The 16,121-nt window shown below is 36.7% G+C and overlaps 1 protein-coding gene across 7 annotated transcripts in view; it reads left to right on the plus strand.

The window, feature by feature from the left end:
* LOC125237419 (nuclear factor 1 B-type) overlaps window positions 1-14,461 on the plus strand; it is a 93,532-nt gene extending 79,071 nt beyond the window's left edge. For 5 of the 7 annotated variants that reach the window (XM_048144472.1, XM_048144477.1, XM_048144476.1 and 2 more), the window contains 6 exons: window positions 268-386; window positions 2,404-2,521; window positions 3,389-3,555; window positions 5,566-5,696; window positions 5,811-5,899; window positions 6,251-14,461. In XM_048144472.1, coding sequence (XP_048000429.1) covers window positions 268-386; window positions 2,404-2,521; window positions 3,389-3,555; window positions 5,566-5,696; window positions 5,811-5,899; window positions 6,251-6,369 — 743 coding nt within the window. In that variant the 3' untranslated portion in view covers window positions 6,370-14,461. The remainder of the gene's footprint in view (window positions 1-267; window positions 387-2,403; window positions 2,522-3,388; window positions 3,556-5,565; window positions 5,697-5,810; window positions 5,900-6,250) is intronic. The other 2 variants (XM_048144474.1, XM_048144475.1) reach the window with 2 other exon arrangements.
* The last annotated feature ends 1,660 nt before the right edge of the window (window positions 14,462-16,121 follow it).

The following is a 16,121-nucleotide window of genomic DNA, read 5'->3' on the forward strand; positions in this document are numbered from 1 at the left end:
ATCCGGAAGAAAAAGAAATAATCAGTTCTGAGCACAGGCCTGTATTTGTGAACACCAATTATCTCGGTTAAAAAGTGCCCTGCAATCTTAATGATGCAAAGAGCTGAGTGGTTTTTTTACATGCTACCGATCAAACCAAAGGATATAAAGAAAGCAATATAAAGTTAGGAGATGCAACGTGGGTAATCCCTCTTATTATAACTTGTGCGTAAAGGTCCATTCTTCCGTAAATTTCCTTCAATTAATAAGACAATTTATGCATTCCAGCGTCAGACGCATTGAGCAGCCACCACTCCAGCGCCAAATATGACGGGACGCCACAGGACTCACTCGGAGACTTCGTGACCTTCGTCTGCCAAGAGCCTACAGATGTCCAGCAACTCCAGGTACATACCTAACTGTCCAATACCACGGGACCCTGTAGAAGCCTCGGAATCTTCGTGTGCTAAGAGTTTACTGACATTGAGCAACTGTAGGTACATCTTGGGGCTTTCTATTCAAGGAGCCTTCGGATGTCCAGCGACTACAGGTACATACATAACTGTCCAATACCACGGAACCCTGTAGACGCCTCGGAATCTTCGTGTGCTAGGAGTCTACCGACATTGAACAACTAAACCTTGGAGTTTTCATCTGCAAGGAGCCTACGGATGTCCAGCAACTACAGGTACATACCTAACTGTCCAATACCACGGGACCCTGTAGAAGCCTCGGAATTTTCGTGTGCTAAGAGTTTACTGACATTGAGCAACTATAGGTACATCTTGGGGCTTTCATCTGCAAGGAGCCTTCGGATGTCCAGCAACTAGAATAAGTAGGTATAACAATATATAATAAGTAGGTATTATTGTGTGCCCTTACAAGGTGTAATGACTCACTGTCTTAATTAATGTAACACCTATTATGTACATGACAATGCAATACTGAATAAATGAAATGAAATGAAATGAAACTACAGGTACATACCTAACTGTCCAATACCACGGAACCCTGTAGACGCCTCGGAATCTTCGTGTGCTAGAAGTCTACCGACATTAAACAACTAAAGGTAGACCTTGGAGTTTTCATCTGCAAGGAGTCTACGGATGTCTAGCAACTACAGGTACATACCTAACTGTCCAATACCACGGGACCAATCAATCAATCAATCAATCAATCAAAATATTCTTTATTCAAATAGGCTTACAATAAGCACTTTTAAATTGTCAACAGTGTACAATATTCATCTTATTCTCAATATCAGAGCAATTTATTGGTGCAATAAACAATATCCTTTTAAAACTACATTGATTTAATAAAATTATATCAATCTAAATTGTATAAAAAAAAAAAAAAATACTAGTCTAAAAACCTCTAGAATAAATTCTAAATGTCAAAAAAATTGTATAAAAATACATTGAATTATCAATATCATCATTTTAATAAGACCCTGTAGACCCTCGGAATCTTCGTGTGCTAAGTTTACTGACATTGAGCAACTATAGGTACATCTTGGGGCTTTCATCTGCAAGGAACCTACATATGTTTAGTAACTACAGGCATACCCTCAGATAACACCCGAGTGCATGATTTCCATTGGTGACTTAATTTTGTTGTGGCTGTTGCTTGTCCTAGGACATTGGCTCCCTAGAGGTATAGGTAAGTAAAGAGTGTACAAGTTTCTAATGGGTTGGTAACGCGCACGTGACACTCCTTGAGTTGCAGGCGTCCATAGGTGACAGTGACCGCTTTCCATAAGGCGGACCATGCTTGTTTGCCACCGACGTAGTATAAAAGATCTTTCCATTCATTCCTGTATCTAGTCCGTTAAAGGTGACACGCGTATTACCAGACACCTACTACCATTTTAGTAGATGTTACCAAAGATTATTTGATGTTACCCAAAGATGAAATAGTACATTACGATACTAGTGCGTAAAAAAGGAAGTTCGAAACGAGTGGCGATAAATTAAAACACGACCGAAGGGAGTGTTTTAAATCGACACGAGTTACGAATTTCCTTTTCGCACGTGTATCGTACGACGTTTTTCAGTACAGATGAGCCTCCGAAGTTTCGACCTAGCATGAACAACTTCTCGCACTAGTACTTTTTTTAGTACAGATATTTACACATATTATAGATAGTTAAATAGATACAAATATTTTTCAGTACAGATGGTGTTTTTTTTACGCACTAGTGCGAAAAGTGGTTCTTTATATGCCAGGTCGAAACTTCGGAGGCTCATCTGTACTGAAAAACGTCGTACGATACATGTGCGAAAAGGAAATTCGTAACTCGTGTCGATTTAAAACACTCCCTTCGGTCGTGTTTTAATTTATCGCCACTCGTTTCGAACTTCCTTTTTTACGCACTTGTATCGTAATGTACTATTATTTAATATTTGGATATGTGTCTCATTCCAGGTTCACGGGCTCTCCCGAAGTCCAAAGCCAGCGTACTTCAGCAGCTCAATGCTGCCTCCAGCTCCGCTGCCACCCATGGCGCGGCCAGTAGCCATCATACGGTCTACAGGTAATTATAGTAAGTCACACCACATCCATCTGACATTATTACATCTCATTACCATACTACCTTTCTACTCTTCTCATAAATTAAATATAACAAGATCATACCATCCCATACATTAAAATGCGACCGCCTACGAACGCACTTACACTCCATCACACATAGATGGCGCCACAAAAAAATGCCTTGTTGCCACCGATTATTTGTAGATTGGCATTAAGTGTCAATTCCTAGCCTTAAATCTATGTCAAAAGTGACACTTAACGCCATCTACAAGTATAATCGAAAGCTACAAGAATAAAAAAAAAATTGTGGTCCATCTATGTGTGGTGGAGTGTAAGCGCGGTCTTAGGCGGTCGCATTTTAATGTATGGGATGGTATGATCTTGTTATATTTAATTTATGCTCTTCTTCACAAAGACATCATAGTCTACTGAAGTCTGAAGTCATGCTGCTATTCTGATGCTGTAGACACACTTCATTCACTAGAATATCATCGTATTCTTAAGTCCAAAGCCAGCATACATCAATTCATGCCTCTAGCTTCACTACCACCTATGATGCGGCCAGTTAACCATCAAACGGTCTACAGGTATACAGATTGCACCACATTTGATCCACTAAGACCCACTTTTGCACCAACCAAGTGGTTCGTGTGGGTTAGTGTACCTCAGGGTTAGTGTTCTGTCAACTATCAAATTCCATATAAAATGGAGGGTTAACCCGAGGGTTAACATTTTCGTTGGTGCAAGTGGCCCTAACAGTTCTCTCTCACGTCCAAATGCTCATTCCGGTTTGTACCGAACCAGGGTTCAATTTCCGTCTACTCTTTTTGTATTATCCTGACGTTCTTTTTTTTTAAATGGATTTAATCTGTTACAGCAGCCCGTGAAGACTACATGGCGCTATCGTCCCTCCCAGCAAGCGAACTCAGTTCACCCCCGTCTCCAGAACGTTCCCCACCAACTTCTCCCCGCCGGCGCTCCCCACACTACCGCGCCGACTGCCCGCCGATATCCCACTACAACCACTTCTCACAGCCACAGCAGGTACATACACAGACAGTTATTTATCATAGTAAGGCTGATAGCTACTTGTAGCTATCAGCAGCGGCTGGTCCATACAAGCCGATTCCCACCGGCTTGCCTAAAATTTATTACTAGTAAAGTACCTTAATGTTAAGGTAGGTTTCTTTTTGCTCAGTGTTGCCTAGCAGAAATTTTCACCAGCCGCCACTGGTAGCTATCCACCCTTCTAGTGAGCGAGCTCTCCAGAGCGCTCCCTGTCGAATTCACCCCGTTCTCCGCAGTGAGCGAGCTATCCAGAGCGCTCCATAGTAAGGACCACTTCTACCCTTCTCGTGCCGGCGCTCTCCGCACTATCGCACTCCGACTGCCCACCAATACCGCACTAGAACCACTTTTCACAACCACAGCAGGTAACTATGTCCCCCTGTACCTCATGTACCTACTTTAAGGTTTTATCTTCGGTAGGAGTACGTATCCTAGTGAGCGAGCTAAGCTCTCTAGAGCATTCCTCGTGGACGACTCCGTCGGCGTTCTCCACACTACTGCGCCGACTGCCCGCCGATATCGCACTACAAGTACTACAACCACTACTCACAGCGCCAGCCGGTATGTACAGAGAACTAAGTTATCCATCGCGAGGACTATACGGAACTATCATCCCTATTGTGCTAGCTAAGCGCTCTAGAGCGCCGATTACATCCAGTCGGCGTTCTCCGCACTATCGCGCCAATATTGCACTATTCGCACTACAAGAGTCATCTGAACTTCCTATCTACCTCAGTGTAGTACTTGTTGGTGACCGCAGCATTATTGCGCTGAAAATCCACTGATATCGCAGACTCAGGCTGGATGATGGTAAATATTGATTATAAGAAGGAGATTGTCCGAATGGTCATTTAAAATCTAAAGAAAATTAAAAAAATATCTCTTCATTCACACTTCACTATTATACAGAGTGGGGCCTGTAACAAAGGCGAAGAATTGAACTGTAGGCTATTCTCCTTATACTGATCAACATTTGTTCAATGACTTTTAAAAATTATGAAGTCTTTAAATTTTTAATTTTTCATACAAAATAAATATTAGCTTCAATGTACGCCATTATTGTTGTCATTGACGTTGTCTGTCACACTTTAGACTTAACAGAATTCGCAATACATTACCTCTTAGAAAAAACTTTCAAGGGTGATAAAAATCAAAATAGAAGTTATTTTTAAAAGTCGCCGAACTAATGATTCAGATTCAGATTACAGGCCCCACTCTGTATAGTCAACGGTTAAGTCTTTAAAAAAGAACTAGGTAATTTAATTTTTGTCAGAATAAAATAGTTTACCTCTTTATAATTGCTTTAATTTTGTTTATTAGTAATGCATGTTATTCATGAATGAACCATGGTTTAATTCACCATGTTTGTCACAGTAGAATACTAATCGGTCACCGACACACAAAATCCCAATAGCACCCGACATGCATAAATTCTAAATGCTATTTTTAAAATCATCGAGTTGGTCGGTCTATCGAGAGATTAAAAATAACTATAAATCTGACACGCGCCGCTATTAGTTTCAAGTAACATGCTCCTTAGTATTATCTAATTATAGGACAATCAAATGTTGAGTAAAAATAAATAGTTTTGTAAATGAGTGACGTTTGATATAACGAAATACAGCTGTGAATTTTGAGTACTTACATCATTTTTGTCTTGTCTGATGGAATGTCTATTTAGAGAATAACTATAGGTACAGATTTAAATATAACATTTCAACTTACGCTTTGAGTAAAAAGTTGTAAAGAGGAATGTTAATAAATTGTGTTAAATCTTGAGGTAAAAATATTATTAAATATCCTAATTGCACTAGCCACGGTTCAATTGTGGCTTCCAATTTAGTACACTGTGTCTTTGAAACACCTACTTATTACTGTTTACTTATGACTATCGAGTTTGAATTGAAGATTGTAAAAAAAGTGTTTTAGTTACCGAAATAAATAATGTGATTTATTATTAACAACTCTGTGTTCTGTATATTCCAGGTATTCAGCTACGGCCCTCTAAGCAGTGTTGGTCTCGGCGGCGGCGCCGTTTGTACCGGCGGCGGCGCGGTCTCCCCTCCCGGCGGGCTGGGGCTGTACGCACCGCGGGCGCCACCTAGGGCAGCTGTCAGGTACGACTATAGTGTAATTTTGGGCAGTGTCGGCGTTGTCACTAAAAATCGGCGTTTCTTCGGCTTCATATTCTAAATAATCGGCTTAATATAAGAAACCATTCTCTCTTACAGATGGAACGCACCATTCCCAACACTGGAGGAAGAATTCAACATTATGACTGCGCCTGCAGGACCAGACCACGTCGTTTTATTAGACGATGGTGAGTTAATAATATTTACTATTATTAAGAACTTGATGATATTCTACGCGGTAATCATGCAAGATTAGTAAATAACCCATTTGGATATTGGTTTGAACCGTGGTGAAAGTACCTAACTTGAACGATACTTGAACCCAGGTTAATTTTACAATGTTGTTTGACTCTCATAAATTATTCACTCAACAAAATATTCTCGCTAGTCCTACAGAAACATCAATATAATGCGCGAATGTTTGTACATTATTGCAACCATTCTGTAACGTTATCTAGAATGAAGATTTTTTTGTTCTGAATCTTTAGTCATCTCATAAGTGCTCAATCTTTTCATTTAACATGGAAACAACCTTCCAGAACGCTTCTTCCAATCCAACGTGATAACCTCCGAAGCGACAGCGATGGATACGGCGGCCGTGGCCGTCGACTCCGAAGACATCGCGCCGGACAAAGCGCCGGACTTGCGCTCGCCGTGATCCGCCGCGTCGGCGGCGCACGGCTCCGAGTCGGCGCCGCACGGCTCCGCGCACGGCTCCGTGTCGGCGCTGGAGAGTTCCGCGCACGGCTCCGCGCCGGCGTGCGAGCGCGCCGACATGGACGCGCACACCGTGCTACGCTGGACGCCCGCGCCGCCGCCGCATTGGCGACCTGTGCTGCATAGAGCTAATTGACAGACATGAAATAGTACACAGTTATAAAACTACTACTTATTCATTTATCAGAACAGTTAATGAAGAAATAATCAGGCTAATTTGGACGGTAACATCAGAATGGTATTTGAATCATGTTGTTTAGCAACCGACCGTCTCTCCCGCGTCGATACATGCCAGCTGCCGTAGCCGAATGGAATTTCTGCGACGCGAAACAAAAACGAAACGCGGCGAAAGGTAATCTGGCTTTGTCGCGCTAAAACGCACGAGCGATAGAGATAGATATTGCTAGCGTTTCGTTTTGTGAGCGTTTCGTGAGCGTTTGTATCATTCGGCTACCGACCCTGATGTAAGATAAGAGTATGACGCTAATAAATGATTATTGAATGATATACATAAGATATCATTCTGATATAAATGTTCGTTCGAATTAGTCTGTTACTATAATAGGTTTCAAGTTCTAATAAAATTGGTGATTGATTTTTGTCATAACTATCATTAAAAAGTGCTTTTGGCAGACTCCGATGCTTGGGCACCATGGTAACAGATATTTACCACATTTTGTACTTAAATCAAAATCCAAATTTTAATGGTAATTAGGATAAAGATACAAAACATGATGACTTTTCAATAGTTAAAGGGCAATGACAATTTTAGCACAAACACCAAACCAAAGTGATTAAAAAGGAAATGAAATAATCAACGAATAAAATAATTCCAAATAATAACCACTAAAATTTTACAACAAACGGTCGCGTTATGAACATCCAACAAAAAATGTTTACAAAATGGCCATCGACCTCAAACTCAGCACATTTTTCTACCATCTAGGTACAGTCAACTGTGTAAAAATAAAATCGGTCGTGTTGTTCCGATTTTCATCATAATGTGCTGTTAAGTATGTGAAACTAAAAGCAATAATAACTCAGGGCAAAGACGTTTAGTGTAAATATTTATATTAATGGTTGTAGTTGAAATTTAGATTTTAATTTACGGCGTCGCCTGTCTGTATTAAAGCTAGTCCTACTAATAAAAATTAAATTAATTTGCCTTTAGGTTAATCTACGTGTAAGTAGTGAATATCGGTACGCAATGACTTTGTAATGGCGTCTTTTGGGAATTGAGAATAGTGCCATCTAACGGACGTTGCCCGCAACTGATAGAGACAGGCGGCGCTCTATTCATTATACTCATTAAGGCAAACAAAATACAATACTCCAACGATGTAAAAATAGCTACGAAAGAACATTATATATTCTAATATTTTTATAGAATACGAAAACGAGTATGATATGATCAAGCCTTCCAGTAATTTAGTGAAATAAAAGTTAAATGCAGCTTATAATTCGTTTGCTAAGCTGTGAAACAGTAAGGACAAGCTATACTCTAATTTGCTTAAATATTTAAATAAAAAATTATAGATATTTTTATTTAAATACTTGGGCAATAGTATAAATATGAAATCAAATGCTTCCAAGTAAAAACACGTTTATTATTGACAAAAGTGTGATATTATAATTTGTTTTTTGTTTCGTTGTTGTGTGTTTTGTATTGAAGGTTAGCGTAAGTGTGTAGTTTACGAATTTGTTTTAATTTATTGAACGAATATTTATGAAAGACGAGCCTTGCTTAAGATTAGTTTAGTGATTAGTAGCAAAGACTAGCGTCGGGTTGTTGTTTCGATTCGAAAAATAAGTTATTGAAATAATATTTAAGCATTAGAATAAAATGTTAACATTGTTTAACTGCAACAGTTAGAAATGCCAAGCAGATTATTGACTTACCTATCATATACAAAGAAAAAGCGACCATGCAGGCAAGCATGGTCGCGTGAAAAACGATAGTCAGGCTGTCCCTACCGCACTTACAAATAGTGCGAAAGGGATGGCCCGACGTTATACCTATCGTTTAGATTGCCTGATCCACTAGTGATCTAGACGTGTTTGCCGGTTTTAATGTTTAATAAAATATTTATATTTCTTAACCTAGGGAGTTGTGTAACTACTTTTTTACTAAAAAAAGTACCCTAAGTAGGAAACTGGCTACTGATGAAAAATTTAATAGGTACGTTATTTTTACTTAATATTTTATAACTTAAATATACATTAAATATACATAATAATATATGTCAATTCATACATTTCGAGGAATCTCAAACTGTTGGAGTTGCTAAAAGTTAAAAGCAATAAAACATCGAATAATTTCGAATCGAAATGACAATAAGCAATAATTGTAGTTGGACATTCGTCTGGACATTTTATAGGTGCCTTTCACGAATAAAAACGTATAATAATATAACTTAATTACGGTAACTTGTACATTGTAGTGATCTTTTAAAATCCATCCGCTCATACCTGTAATGTGGACAATTCATACCTATTTATCTTAAGACGATCATATTTGGATATTCAATAAACTTTACTACAGATACTGTAAATAATTAATGCACTTGCCCATTTTTGTTACTATCTACATAATTAATTATGGATACCATAGAAAGCTGATCGGTAATATAGATTCAATAAAAAAAATCTTCAAAATTTACTTGCGATTGGCGCATTTTTGAAATATCCAAATATGATAAAAAATATTTACCTATAGCCTTAATCCTATAATTATAGAACCTAGTTTTTTTCTCACCCTGTTCATTGTATAAGTACTTAAGAAACCTTTTTTTAAAACGTTAAGTGCCATTCCTCATGGCCATCGTTGACTTTTGGGGTTTAATTGCGACCCCTCGAGAAAAGCTAGTCATTAGAAATACAATGTAAATTTAATGGTTAAAATTAAAATTATATTTACATACGCCCCTTACGCTTATTAGTAAGGGGTAGAAACTAAATTGTGGCCAAATTACACTTAACGAAATCCAAATATATATACATTTTATTAGTATTAGGGATACGTAAGTATGTTTAAGATTGTTTGCATGTTTTTTCTTAGCGATGACTGTTCAAATGGGTTCTGGGATTTTGGTGGTCATAAAATTCACAAGCTTCTATTGGTATAATATAATAAAACTTTAAAGTTTTTGGGGATATGTGTTCTGTCAATAATTGAGATACCTATGTATTTTTCACATAACCGTTTACTAGTCATAAAATAATGCCAAATGTGTTTTGAGTACACTCACTTTGCATGGTAATAACCATAGCAAAGTGAGAACTTGGGAGTCTAAGCTAAAAATATTTCGTTTGAAAAAAATCCTGACTTGAATGGTCATCAACAGCTTTCTGGTAGCTAGAACATATAGCATTTTTACTAAATACGCACTGGAGACCACTTTTAGGCCCATATTTAACCTTTCATATGTATTTCTTGATCGTGACTTCAAGTGCTTCAACCGTCACTTATGCTATATCATCAGAAAAAAATACAAAGAAAATATATAGACATTTTTTTTATACTTCGTCGGTGGCAAACAAGCATACGGTCCGCCTGATGGAAAGCGGTCACCGTCACCTATAGACGCCTGCACCTCAAGGTGTGTCACGTTCGCGTTGCCAACCCAGTAGAAACTTCATTAGAGACATCAGGTTATTTTATTGAATTTGACTTGTTTAATGAAACTGCAACAGGTCACTCTTTGACATGTTTTTCCGTAAATTTTTAACAACCAGATATTTTTCAAAAGTTTATCATATGATTGATATTGTGAGTAAATCACGCGAGCACACTTCAATACCACCTTATGCAAAAATACTTAAGATATTGACAATACAAGGTATGCTTTTCCTCCTGATTTTTTTAGGATTTTTGTACCGATTAACGTAAAAATAATTACCTAGCTAAAACCAAGACTAAATGCTGTATGTTCTTAGCTCAACCTTTTTATATTATTTTTGGATGCAATTATGTATACTTATATTCTGATTTTAACTTTCTCTCGCCACCATTTTAAGTACATGCTTTGAATTTAAATAGTAAAACTAGCCTGATAGGGAAACTTAGCAATATTGACAAGCAATAGATAAAGTATATTATAAAAAAACAGCTTTAGGGAAGCTAGATATTGGTACTGAAGTAGAAACATCCTATATTATAACGGTTGCAAAACATATTTTTTCAATAGAAACTGGCTAAAAAGCGTGTTCATAAGAATGAAGTACACTGTCAATGTTTATTGATCATATGGATTAGGCAACTGTATTTTTGGTGTACAGGTACTTTTTTTCCTATATCCAGGATGCTAGAAAGCTTTTAACTTGCTTTAGTGTTTATGCATTCTAAAATAACATAATAAATGATACATAACTAAAATATATCGCTTGAGCGGATATAAAAAGGAAAATCAAAATAAATATGTTTGTACATACATATACATGTAAGGAAAAGTTATAAAAATATGTTAATAATATTGACAGTGTACTGCTAAATATAATATTGGATTTGATGTAGATTTCGGTACAATTAAATAGCTGGAACACAAACATAGTCAGCTGATAGTTCAACTAGGCAGAAAGGCCAGAATTAGTCAATTGCTAGCTATAGACATTATTAGACGATAAAAACAGTTATAAGGAATAAATAGTTACTTAAATGTCAGGCTTGTCGATTGCAATTGGTCTCGTGGTCTGTAAGGAATGACATTGAAAAAGTATGGCAATAATGATTCTGTATTTTATCGGACAAATTTTCTCCTAATCACTCACAGTGAGCGTTCTTTGACGTAGTGGAATAAAAAGGTTGCATCGTAACAAATAACTAAGTGAAAATTTGTTCGGAAAATGTCAGAATAACAAATAAATTAAAATGGTGACGAATTTAAAAGCTCATTGGTGCCGAAAATTCTAGACTGTGATTCAATTGTTCATGCTGAACGTGTCTTATATTGAAATAGTTGTTTTTGTATGATTGGCGATTAATATAATGCATACGGTACGGACATGTTGTATAAACTGCATTTGTTAGAGAACCGGAAGTTGATACAGTCTATATACCTAAGTGTATTACCATTTTTATAATCTACCAAATTATAAATGTTGTTTCAAATTGTCAAAACTAAAAATTGTCAACAAATTAAGTACCAACTTAAACAGGAAGAAATTCCTCTTAATTTGATAAAGTAAGTACATATGTACATTGGTTAAATGGAAGAAATCATTCAAAGGGTTAAGTTTGCCTTTGTGTTCTTTACTGTAATTACTGTGTGTTTTGTTATTCTACAGTAAAGAGTTTACTGCTACTAATACTACCTTGTGTCACATTAATTATATTGATGCATACACACGTTTTGTTTCGTTTAGTTTTAGGCTGACTTCGGCTTTTAATTTAAATGTCAGTGTAAATAAAGTTAGACTAAGAAACAATGGTAACACGCTTAGGGAAAAAAACTGAAAATAAAACGTTTTTGAACGAAAGCTGTCAGTAGTTTCGATAGATTTTAATTTCTTAGTAGCTTTGCATTGTTTTTATGCGTGACAGATACAGGAGACTGTGTAAATACTTGTTCTGAAAGAACAGAATATATGCCATGTAGTTGAGTAAATGACAGAACTCTGTTAAACATGGACATTAAAATAGTACTGAAATGATAAAATAATTTTCAATCTTCAGCGTACTAAAATGATTTAATAAACTTGGCTAAAAAGAGGGATTTGGGCGTGGATTTTCGAACGGGTCAATACTAACCATAAAAAAAAAAAATGGAAAGTATAGGTTCCATTTTGTTTGCAGAGTTCTGTCATAAAAAAAATAAACTCTCTTGCCTGTTTGTCACAGTAAAGTTACATTATTTTCATAGCACCAGTGTACGATAATGGAGTAATGAAAGCCTAAACATTATGTGCCTTAGATACAACAATATTGTATGATATTTATGATGCGTTCTATACAACGTGCTAAATAGAATAAATGATAAACATTATTTTAAATGCCTGAGTGATCGTCATTGTAAGTGTTCCTTTCAGCAGCTTGTGTAATCTCTTCTGGGACTGCGTCACCCTTTTACTTAAAGGTTCCAAAAAAGATCGGTCAACTATTGGCCCAGGGCTTGGTATTGTACTTACTAATCTCCAAGGTGTTTTTCCTTTTTCTAAGGCTGTTACTATCAGTAATTAATGACAGTACCGCTTAAGCAAGATATTGTCATTCATTATTGATGGTCTGCAGTCTCTTTAATCCCATATTTCTTATTTGATAATTACTACCAAAATTATAACTAGACACCAGTCTGGAGTTAATTTCGAATCCAGTACATTTGTAACCCTCTTGTAATGTTATTCTACTATTAAGTAACGCTTCGAAGCGTAGTTTTGCTGACATATAAATACTTCTACTATATTGTATAATTTTAGTATACCTACATTATACCCATTTAAGTACCTAATTGTATATTTTACTGGAATATATCTTAATCCAAGCGAAATTTGAATTAGCGTCGCTTTTTGTTTAAAAAAGTAGTTATCGCATGGCTTATTAAAAATATTTCTATATATTTGGAACCACACCTATTCTATAAACATCGCACATAATTTTCTTATTTATTTTAAACTGATCATTGAAAGTGAATACAAACAGATCCGTCTTATTATTAGAGTTATACACATAATCAGTAATAATGACAGCACTTAATTCGTAAAAATACAAACGTGAAATTATTGGAAATACTCAAATGATGCCGTCAATATTTACTGACAGTGTGTAATATTTTTAAGTTTCGTGGATTTCTGAAAGTAAATAACACATACGTAAATAGTAATAATATTAAGAATAATTAACCAATAGTGACTCGTAGCGACGATTTATTTCGTTTTAATGCAATTATGTTTTTTAGCAAATTTAATTAAAAACCTAGGTTTATTCTAATTGTGTGTAAATATGTTATAATTGTATTTAATTGATTTAAAATTTAGTTTTTACTGAGATTACAGTGTTTGTTACGATCCATTTCAACGCTTTCATATTCTACATTTTCTCTCATTATTTATAGTTTTTGTATACCTAAGAAAAATCGGTTAAATAGCATTTGCTTTCTCGAAAATAACTAGGAATCTGGATAGGTACGTTTCACTAATGATAGACTTGTAAAAATGTTATAACTTGTATTTTTAACCTATACATAGTAAGATATTTATAGAATTTTAGTCGTTTAAATATTTCGAACGACTTGTTATAAAAAACATTGGTGCTTAAAGCTTAAACAAAATATGGAGGCACTTCGTGTCAAGTGTGTGTTGTCATGGGAGGTAATGAGCATATGACGCATGCGTTGTTACGCTCCACCGTCGCGTTCACTTGTTTCTTAAAAAAAAAATTTGTACCAAAGTATACACGTTGGTAGCTGATTTCTGTTTAGAAATTTATTTAATATTGTTTTGAAAAATTTATATTATGTGGCATAAAATAATTTTGCTGAATTGAAAAAGAATGCCAAAGCTACTGTAGAAAAATATTCCAAAATCAAACTTCGTACTGGTAAACCATCTTACTTCTATGAAAATTTACCCCACAACAAGGTTATGGCGTTCTGTCCCGCTTTTCCTACTTGTACTTTATTATTACATTATGTTTAATTTCAAAACGACACGAGAATTTGCGAATTTAGTTCAACATCTTTGAATTATTATTACTCCCAGTTTTGACTTATTTTTGAAATGTTATTTATAAAAAAAGAGCATATTTTATTTTAGCGCCATCTATATGTCTATGTAAGAAATGTGTAAGCTCGCTGCAATGAGAGCGTTGAGTCGCGTCGCGCGGCATAGTCAAAATACAAGTATTGAATGGAATTGACTTCTGCAACTTATCATTATTTTACACATATTTTCTTTTCAAACGCTATTTTATGTATGAAACTAAACTGTATGAAAACGAGTGAGCGCGACCCCTGAGCAGTTATAATAATGTAGGTAAACTTTGCTCAAATATCGATGAAACTGAAGTGTTACAGTTGACGCAATACAAACAAACAAACACACAGTTGTCTTTTATTTATATCGTCCCCTTTACAGGTAAATAACTAATGAAATTATGTAGCTAGGTAGGGCATAGCGAATGATATTCCGCTTTGTGTGGTAGGGCACAGCACAGCGGATATCGTCTCGCTCGAATCTAGAGCAGAGCCCAACTGGGGTAGTACCTCCGCCTTACAGAAGACCGCAGCCAAATAGCACTAGACCCTACTCATAGTGTTGTGTTCCTGCCGGTGAGTAAGGCTGCCAGAATCAACGAGGGTGCGGTCCTGATGACGGGAGGACTTACGGAACTAACTTGTTCCGTATATTGTCCTTTAGAGTCGTCGGCAACCCGAACCCTCCTTGGAATTTGTACACTCCTTTTTGCTGTGTACTTAACACAGCAAAAGGGTATGTACAAGTTTCTAATGGGGTGGCAACGCGCATGTGACACTGTTTGCGTTGCATGCGTTCATAGGTTACGGTGACCGCTTTCCATCAGGCGGACCGTATGCTTGTTTGCCACCGACGTAGTATAAAAAAAAAAAAAGGTACAGAACGACTCACAAGAACTGCCCCTTTAGCACAACTTGCCTTGTCACGCGCGAGTCCATACATCAAGGACGACAACGCAAGATGTGCCCGATCAAATATATTAAAAGAGGCGCATTCCTAGCACACAGTCTAAGCTCGTGTAGGTGAACGCGTACTATGCTTGTATGAGTGAAATATTACAGGTCGACTGTTCGTGTTTTTGACAGGCGGTAACTGTGAGGTAGCCGAGAGGGGGTGGGCGGCGCTTTCATCGGGGAGCGGGAGTGGCCATACTGTACGATAGTACTCTTTATTATACTGTGGTTGTGCTAAGGGGGCTGGTACGAATGAAATGAATGAGTGAATGAAAATATGTAAGGGCCAGTTGCATCAACCACGCAGCAGACGTCTATGGAACTTTCCATACAATAAAATTTAACGGGCGCTTTAACGGTGACAGACGGTTTGATGCAACCGGCCTTATGTGTGTTACATTCATCAATAAAATCGTGAATCTGACTGTAGGTATTGTAAAAAAAAAGAAAAAAAAACATTACAACAACAAGGGTTAAAACAGTGGTTCCCAAACCAGACTAAGCCTGTATCTTAGGAGCCGTAGAAAGGTCATAGTAAGTAGCCATAAATTTTAAGTTACACTGTAGTTTCTTCAAGGAAGTTATAGAGGTAGGTTTTTTTAGGGTTCCGTAGTCAACTAGGAACCCTTATAGTTTCGCCATGTCTGTCTCCGTCCGTCCGTCCGCGGATAATCTCAGTGACCGTTAGCACAAGAAATCTGAAATTTGGTATCAATACGTATATCAATCACGCCAAAGTAGTGAAATAATACAAATACATACAATCACGTAGTAAAACACATGAAAAAATAAGGGGTTGAAAGAAAACGAAACTGGAAAAAAAAATGTTTTGTTAGGGTACCCCCCCCCCCTACATGTAAAGTGGGGATGGGGACTGATTTTTTTTTCGTTCCAACCCCACTGTGATATATTGTTGAATAGGTATTTAAAAATGAATAAGGGTTTACTACAATCGTTTTTTGATAATATTAATATTTTCGGAAATAATCGCTCCTAAAGGAAAAAAAAGTGTGTCCCCCCCCTCTAACTTTTGAACCATATGTTTAAAAATATG

This window comes from Leguminivora glycinivorella, chromosome 21 (genome assembly GCF_023078275.1).
Source record: "Leguminivora glycinivorella isolate SPB_JAAS2020 chromosome 21, LegGlyc_1.1, whole genome shotgun sequence".
NCBI lineage: Eukaryota > Metazoa > Arthropoda > Insecta > Lepidoptera > Tortricidae > Leguminivora > Leguminivora glycinivorella.